The 8,921-nt window shown below is 38.1% G+C and overlaps 1 protein-coding gene across 6 annotated transcripts in view; it reads right to left on the bottom strand.

The window, feature by feature from the left end:
• Positions 1-2,313: 2,313 nt before the first annotated feature.
• Positions 2,314-8,921, bottom strand: part of ccdc73 (coiled-coil domain containing 73) — a 21,206-nt gene continuing 14,598 nt past the window's right edge. For all 6 annotated transcript variants that reach the window (XM_016674498.1, XM_016674497.1, XM_016674500.1 and 3 more), the window contains 6 exons: positions 7,819-8,044; positions 6,114-7,645; positions 5,627-5,708; positions 5,396-5,505; positions 3,883-3,971; positions 2,314-3,539 (listed from right to left, as the gene is read on the bottom strand). In XM_016674498.1, coding sequence (XP_016529984.1) covers positions 3,362-3,539; positions 3,883-3,971; positions 5,396-5,505; positions 5,627-5,708; positions 6,114-7,645; positions 7,819-8,044 — 2,217 coding nt within the window. In that variant the 3' untranslated portion in view covers positions 2,314-3,361. The remainder of the gene's footprint in view (positions 3,540-3,882; positions 3,972-5,395; positions 5,506-5,626; positions 5,709-6,113; positions 7,646-7,818; positions 8,045-8,921) is intronic.

The raw sequence follows: 8,921 nt of genomic DNA, 5'->3' as shown, positions 1-8,921 counted from the left end.
ACATCTTCTGCACCGATTAATACGACTTCCCAGCTCGATTTATTGTGATGGCTGTTGAGGCAAAGAGGTATAATATGACAAAAACATAACCCCATAACCTCAGGATGTTCAACTGTGTTTTGAGGTGGTAAGACCCATTTAGCCGGAGGATTGGCAAAGATATTGCTTTCCTCCCATCTCATGTACAGATTTTCAATAAAATAGAGCACTAAATCAGGGTTAGGTTTAAACTTGCTTTTTTTTTGTTGTTACTGTACTTTACTGGCCTCGACACTGTAGACAGAACGCATCCCCCTTTCTGTACGTTTGTGTTCTAGCTGTATGAAAGGTAACACTCTACAAAAAAAAAGTATATATATATATATATATATATATATGCAAATTTCTGAATTATGGTAATGTTTAAAAAAAGGTATTTCTTTTAAACCTTCCTGGATGTAAGAACCTGGAAGTTTGGGAATCTTAAGATATGTTTGCTTTGAGACAATAAAACATTTTCTTAGACATTTTTTGAAAATGTGCACACACTGGCAGATTTTGATAAGAGCTATATAGGCAGTTGCCCAGGGAGGCATCAAAAAGGGGGGAAAGTCAACAAAAATTGCCAGTCAGTAACTAGACGTTTGCTGTCCAGGGCTGTACGTAAACACCAGAGTTCGGATTTTCTAAAGTGGGGTTCAGTAAAGTAGTTGTTGATAGTCAGTATCTTATGTAAAACAGACGTTACTGGAGCATGTGGGAACACAGAGGTTTACTGGCAGGACGAAAGCTAACAGCTAAACAGAGAGCTGTATCCCATGAAGCACACTTCAGGTTTCTAGATGTTTTTCATTTCAAAATTCAATACTTTTACACATCAGCTTTACCAAGCTGAATTATATGTTTTGAAATCTGTCCAAGACCTAAAAATAAAACAATACATGATTTGAATTCTTTTAAATGCTTCTAAAATATCATTCTATAATGTAATGTGTCTAATGCACTGTTCTCAAACAGAAGTCCTCAAGGGCCAGTCTCCTGGAAATTTTAGATGCCTCTCTGCTTCCGTACCAATGGCTCCAATGTTGGCTCATTAGCAGAGCTCTGGAGAGCTTGACTGCATGCTAGTGAGGGGGTTTTGCTATTTTCTTCTAGTGTATAGGACAAGAGACGCATCTAAAATCTAAAAGTTGCAGGACACTGGCCCTTGAAGATTGGAGTTTGAGATTATTGATCCAATGCAACTTAAATTTCACAATATTTATGTCTGAATAATAAAATTATTTGGCTCTTTTCAAGGAGTCGAGAAAATGGAAGTCGTGCTGGACATGGGAAAAGGTTTTTCCCGCCTCTAGGGGGTTTATTTTCACTTTAAATGAAACTCTACAACACAGCATGTGCTGTGGGATGCATTGATGGAATGTGAATGTCAGCGGTCTCTTTATTTACTCTTCATATAAAACCATGGGCAGTAATTAACAGCAGGTATCCTCCCTATCCAGAGGGTAATTGACCATTTCAAAGCACCTTCATAACCAAAGGGTGTGTACGCCTATGCCATAAAATGAGCCAAGAAACCGAAACTGAGGGGAAAGGCGGCTGTGAGTGTATTAAAATGAAGACCTTTATATTCCACACCTCCCACATCCCCCACCCCTCCGTCCCTTACTCCCAGAAAGGATAAGGGTCAGCAGCAATGGGCTCAGTTGTCAAAACGCTCCAGGTTTCTTTATGAGGTCATTAACATTCAAGCATATTCATTATGAGTAAGTGTGGTTAGACGGATTATGCACAGACTGTGTGCCACCATAAAAATGTTCATTCTTAAAATTACATATATGAGACGACTATTTTTTTTAAAGTATTCAGAGAGAAAATTTGTTTTTTCTTCACGGAGTCAGCAACAGCTTCGGACACTGATTATATGACAATATAATTTTCTAGAACTGTTTTATTTCTGTTATGAAAGCTTGTTTTAAATATGTTAATTTCACCCTGATCTATTGCATTTACATATGAACTTCAGCCAAAAATGACTATTTTACCCAACAGCTATTCTTTCTTTCACTGATTAAATGTCTGAATTTTAATCTTTCGACTAAGGCTTTTATCAGTCAAGAGAAGGAAACAAAGTCTTCCACAGCACAATGAAGACAGCTGTCAATCTTTGCAGATAATGTGAAACTAAATCGGACATTTATCCAAAACATTTTTAAAAGTCAAGACAGAAACTAGTCAGCAAGACTGCCAATAGGCTAACAGTAATTTCTCTCTAAAAATTGTCTCTATACAGTTCTTTCCAAAAGATAAGTCAAAAAGTCACATCAGATCATCTGCAGGACAGAAATGATTTAATAACAGAAAAACTTAAATTACTTATTTTTTCAACCGACTGTAACAAAATCCAAGAAAAACGTCTAGAATGCGACAAAGATAAAGAGCAATCATACCAAGGAGAAGCCAGGTGTCTGAGCTTCATGGTCTTTACATTTCACAACACGAACATAAAGTTAATGAGATGCTAATTACAGTGAGCTAATTGGTCTATATATTCCCTAATTGATTTCTGTTAATTAGGGTTTGTGTATTTGGTGCTAATTGTTACCTCTATGGTTGTGTCTCTTAATTAGCATTAATAGGTGTTACCAGTTGTGTTCCAACATCTAATTTCACTTTTAACAACAACAACTGCACGGATTTAGACCAAAGGTTCCTTCACATTTAAAGCTCCTCTGAGGATATGAGGTTAATGTTAATTGCCATGTTAATTAATGTATTAATTGCTCCTAGAATCCTTTTTTTTTTCCTAACAGCACTTTTGTTCCGTAGTGATATGACTGGGCTGTTTGCTTTGAAATATTTCAGGTTTATTCAGAGAAATGTCTTGAGATAAAAAGACATCTCACTGTCTTTTTATACCCTTTTATATCAGGATATTTCCTCTAAAAAGGCATTAGTGGTTCCCACTGCTAACAAAAACACAGCATTATGAACGTTCTTAAATTGTGCAGACTAAAATGATTCACAAAGTTCTGCTTCAAATTAAATTCAACCTATAAAAACACACAAAACCTTATCCGAACATTAGCTTAAACTTCTAGTTGTATCAATATTGCCTTCCTCCTGAAGCAGTTGCCCAAATCTGACAACAATGAATGAACAGCACAGAGTTCTGCGGATAAAGCAACATTTTACATACTAAAGTTAATGTGTAAAGTTACAAGGCAAAAATGAGTTTATTCATGTATGCTTTAAACTAAAGTTTGATTTTAGAACAAAAAAAAAAGTTTTACTTATTAATATTTAAACCTAAGACACAACAAATGTACCAACTTGTCAAACTTGTTTGGATGTGTAGCACAGAAAGATACATCAGTTTTGTTCAGTTGTCAGTTTGTCGTCTTTTGGACAGTCGAAGCCTCTCGCTGTTGAGAAAATGTTCGATCTTAGAGATCTGAGCTCTGAAAGCAGACTGCTGGGTTTCCCTCTCCTGGGAACAGGACAGATCCCACTCCGACTCCGGCCCTGTAACTGGAGCTGAGCTCTGAGCTTTGCTACACCTGGTATGAAGAGAAATTACAGAGTCACTTACAGTAAACACATTACAGAAAATTTGAGAAAAAAATGTATGTATAGGATACATAGAACCATATTTATTTACAGAGCTTTGAAATCGAATTCCTTCCTCTTGAATTTTTCACATTTGCCCCTTTCCCATCATAAACTTTCATGTATTTTATTGTGCTGCACAGCAACACAAAGTGGTGAATAATTGTGAAGTGGAATTAAAATGATGCAAGGTTATTACACTATTTTATAAATAAACTGTTACACATCTAAATAGTTAAAATAATTTACATTTGGATAAAAACAACTCTGAGAATCTTTCACAAACATACTTACTCCAGGTTGGTCTGCAGTGAACCTTTGCTGCTTGCGTTAGAGGAGAGGGTCAGTGGAAAAGAACTGACGGACAAAGAAAGTGTTTTGTCCTGTGAAAAAGACGACAACAAAACAAACCATAAATCAAACGCTTTTACCTTTTGGCATCTTTTCCTCAAATCATGCCTGTAAGAAGATGCGGTAGTTAGAGGTTTGATTCATTCTCAGAGGAAATGCAACACTAACTCAAACATAGATGTGAATCAAGAATCAAGCAGCAGCAAATGACATGTAAGAGGATCCAAGTGAGAGAGTAGCCAGGCTCAGACTGAACTCTGGTTGATGCTCCCAACGTTTCGAGTTTGCATGTAAAAAAAAAAAAAGAAGACTTTGCTTGTCACTGTTATTTATTAAACTTTTTTTTCCCCCCTCAGTGCTGTATTGACTGCCAGCGCCTGGATTTGATCAAATCGAGAATGACAGAGCAGAGTTGGTGACAAAGGAGAACGAGGGTGAAAAAGAGGAGAACAACGAGCGGGTGGAAAGTGAGTGAGAGACAAATGATGAAGTGAGAGGAAGAGGGAAAGTGCAACAGATAAAGATGGAGTAAGTGAGAAAGAAGGGGTACCCGAGGATCATTAGCTAGGTTTTCTTCCACAGGTCATTCGTTCTGTCTGTCTGGCTGTTTGAGAATGTCTGTAAGGTCATTTAAGTTCTTTCACTCAACACCTGACTCAGCAGGATCCCCCAAAAAGAAACGCTGTCTGAGCATTTCGTCTGGCCTGGGCACATACACAAATTTGCTCCTATATTTAAAGATTGTGAAAAGAAATGTTAAAAAGTCATTTTTGGGTCAGCGGAAGGCTCAGAGTGGAAGAACGAGAAGTACCCTTAAGGCATTTTACATATTTCTAGTTCATATATTCTCCTCTGAGGCTTTCATGTAAAAACGTTGCACATTCCTTTCCTGTTCAACGTCAAATTAATGTCCTTTCCTTTGGACAAGTACCTCTATAGCTTAAAATGAAACATTGCAATGATGATTTATAATACACAGAATATACAATATTTTGTTTTGTTGTTTTAATATAGAAAAGTTTCAATAAAGAAGCACCGAGTGGAAAACTAAGTCCATCCAACGAGTCAGCAGATTCTTGGATCATTTATTGCCGTTATGTCTCCCAGCGGTCTTTTTCTGAATGACTTTGTCAGTCCTCCACTCTTTACAGTGTTGTTTTGGTTTACTGATGTTAGCAAGCACTAATATCTGCACCAGAAACTTTTATCACTTAACAAGCCAACAGACTCAAAGAATCTTAAGCTTCTTCCTTGGCATTGTCACAACATACCTGTACTATTGGGGATCAGTTAATCAATTGATTTGTTTTGCAGTATATGGGTGTCATTTACTTTAGCGGATTCTGGTTTTTAAAGGCTGATTTTGCATTTTGGCCTTTTTTAATTAAAATGTTGAGTTGCTTTATCTCATTTGCTCCGTTACGTCTCAGTTGAATCTTCTTTCATAACAATTTACCGTTTCTGCTGGTTCCTCTCTGCAGGTTTCTTCCCTCTGTTGACCCGTCAAAGAGGATGTAGCTCCAGAAACACTCAATAGATCTGATGCTCTCAATATGACCAAGGGGGCTTTAAAAAAAAGACAAGAATGTCAGAAAAAAAATCATTATAGCACAGGGTAAACTATATGCAGTAGATGTACGACAGCGTATCATGAGTCATACAAGGATAAAAGGATTTCAACCATCACCTTTGTTGTGCCTGCTTTCGTTGAACATGGGTATAGTGCCGGGGGAATGTCCTGTGCTATCTGGTCGGGACACATCGGGAACCTGGAAAATCAGAGCTTCATGAACGCCACAGGAACCCCAGGCGTTACATACGTTTTATTTTTCGGCAGCATTTATACTTAATACATTTGAGGAAATCTGTGGTTTCTGTCTTTGTTTCTGTTTCGCTTCATGGCACCTTGTTGGTGGAAAGTGGTGCCCTCGTCTAATTTCTAATAAAACCTCTAAAATGTGCTGCTTCGGGTTTCTGTCTGCATGACTATGCGACTTATTCTCGTTTTTAAAGTTAGAATTATTAAACTAAGCTTTCTGAAATTTTTTGGTTGTCACTTGTAAAAAGATTTTGACTAATTGTTATACAATGTAATATCTAGAAAGGTTTTGAACTTGCGTTCTAAAAACTTGCCTTTAGAATACAGATATCTTATTTTTTTAACTGTGTTATACCTGGTTTAACTGCAGCAGGCCGGATCCGTCTGACTTTGGTCGTTTCCTCTGAGCTGCCCCCCAGTCAAACAGAGACCTGCAGGGCTTTCTGCTCATCAGGGACAAATCAGAGGAAGCACCAGGTCTCTTCTGGTGAAGCTGCGAATGGTCAAGGTCTGGACATCCATTATTGTCATGACTTGGCCGAACAGAGAGATTCAGATCGCCTTTGTCTTGGGTTATTCCTTTAAGTCCAGAATCCTTTGGCGTGTTGGTTTTTGTTTCCTCCTGAATGTTTTCCCTTGAAACATCTGGTAGAAGGATAGCCTCCATGGATACATCCTTTAAACAGGATGTTGACGAAGGTGTATGCACAGTTTCACATGCGTTTACGTTTGGCCGAATCTGCTTCCTCTTTTGTGCATCGTCTTCATCATTAGCCACAGCAGACGTCAGCCGCACACTCTCCTTCGCTGAAATTTCCGGTGGTGGTTCTCTCATTAACTCAGACTCGCTACTAACGGGTGCATCGGTATTTTCGTCTGTTTCAATCATATCAGCGTTGACGTGTGGAGAAATACGTCTTCCGGTTTCAGTTTGGTTTGTTTGGCACACCTGCATGTTATGTTCTTGCTTTAACTCGCCAGCAGGATTCGTCTGGGAGGCGCATTCAGCGGGAAAAGCACCCGATGTTTCCCTGGATGGGTTCTCATCTCCTGGAATCTGACAAAGTGAGATCGACTGAGCTTCAGGACATGAAGTCTGATCCGTTGTGGTTAAGATATGTAGCTCATCTTCAGCACTGATGCTGTGTTCATCTGAAGTCACTTTGTGTTCATTTGTGCTGACAGTAAATTCATTGTTTACATTTCCGTCCTTCTCTGTGGTTTTTAGAGAAACACTTTCTGTGTAGTTAAGGGGTTCACAGACGGTTGACGGCAGCTCAGTATCCATGAAGTCATTGACCTGCCCGCCGAGGCTCGCTTCAGTCATATCAGCAGTCGTGAGAGCTGGTATCTGTGTTTCTGGACTTTCTGATGCATGCTTTGCCGACTCTCCTCTCTCTTTCACTCCATCTGTTACTTCTCGCTCACCTCTAGCTCTTGTTTCTGGGTTACTGGTCCTCTCTGTCGCCTTTGCTGACCCTTCACCATCCCTGTGCATGTCTGTACTATCTGCCATTTGAACTGGGGTTGCTCTTTTTTCTGCAGCATTTCTTTCACTTTTCACATTTTCTTGAAGTACTTTTTCCTCCTGCTCTGTATTGTTGGTTACCTTTTTGCTATCCTCCCCTCTCTCATGTATCTTATTCTTTTCTCTTTTGTTCTTTTCATATGTTCCATATTCAAATAACTCTGTAGATCCATTCAGTAAAGTGAACTCAGGGTTTGATGTACCGACACAGGTAGATTTACTCAGCAAACTCTGATCAAGTCCAATTAAGTCCCTTGTACCAGCGGTTTCTGTGGTTTTTTCAGAGTTATCAGGGATGCTGCTTGTGAAATATGATGACTGTTTAATCATTTCTTGCTGATGATTCATCTCGTCTTGACCTGGGGAGGAAAGGTACAGATGTTGACAAAATATGCTGTTTTAACTGCAGTGTACTCAAAAATCGTTTCATCATGAACCGATGGCATTTTTGGCCTGAAGATAAATAAATTTAAGGTTCTCAAAATGGAACCAAAAACTATCCTTATCTCCTGTTTATATTCAGAAGGCTGACCTCCATTTGCTCCAGTAGCAGCAAGCTTTGAAGCTGTTCCTGTGTCCTTCAGACAATCCTGGATTTTGGCCTGAGAGGAAGCAGCGCACTGCAGACTGTCGAGGTCAGGCAGCTGAGAGCTGGAGTCTGGACCCTTAGCAGTTTCCTCAGCTCTGAATCTTTCCGAGACTGAGCTGAAAGGACTGAGCTGGGTCGCAACAAGAGGACTCTGACTGTTGTCTTTCATCTGTGAAAGAAAAATAGTCACTTAAATTCAATGAACTGATGAAATAAACTGTTAAAACTTTCAAAACGAACAGGATTTCACACATATAGTTTATTTTAGACAGTTTAATCCTAGAACGGTCAACTTTTAATAGAAATATTGAGAACCTCAAGTTGGCCATGCAGGTCAAACATATTGCAGTGCATTAGATTAACATCAAATACAGTCAAATTTATACAATTAGAAAGACATAAAATTTGCAAATCATTCAAATTGTTTTTTTTAAATAAGATGTTTTCTTATTTTTGCCTGAATTGGAATACCATATTACTTAAGTGAAAACGTGATGATTTGTAGCACTGGATGCATCTGCAGCTAAACATGTTTCTAACATCAACATGTGAAAAACATGTGAAAAGCTCAGCCCTTTTTGTCAACACAGCTAATCTGTTGAGTATTTTTTAGATGAACCAATTAATAATTGGAAAGCAAAAGATGACAAAACTGGTAAATCTGAGACTTTTTGTGTGTAACAGAATTTGAACCATGCAGGTGAAGCTAAAACTACCTGAGGAGTTCTGGTTGGGACACATTTACAAAGAAGTTTGTTTTTTTTTTTTTTTAAATCAATCAATCAAATTTTATTTGTATAGCAAATTTCAGCAGCAAGGCATTTCAAAGTGCTTTACATCATAAACACAAAAAAATACAAAGTCATGTAACATAGAATCAACAATCAAAACATTACATTAATGCATTATATATATATACACTGCTCAAAAAAATAAAGGGAACACTCAAATAACACATCCTAGATCTGAATGAATGAAATATTCTCATTGAATACTTTGTTCTGTACAAAGTTGAATGTGCTGACAACAAAATCACACAAAAATCA

The sequence above is a fragment of the Poecilia formosa genome, unplaced genomic scaffold (genome assembly GCF_000485575.1).
Source record: "Poecilia formosa unplaced genomic scaffold, Poecilia_formosa-5.1.2 Scaffold97, whole genome shotgun sequence".
Classification (NCBI taxonomy): domain Eukaryota; kingdom Metazoa; phylum Chordata; class Actinopteri; order Cyprinodontiformes; family Poeciliidae; genus Poecilia; species Poecilia formosa.
Note: the sequence above shows the minus strand (reverse complement) of the source record. Positions and strands in the feature narration are given on the sequence as shown.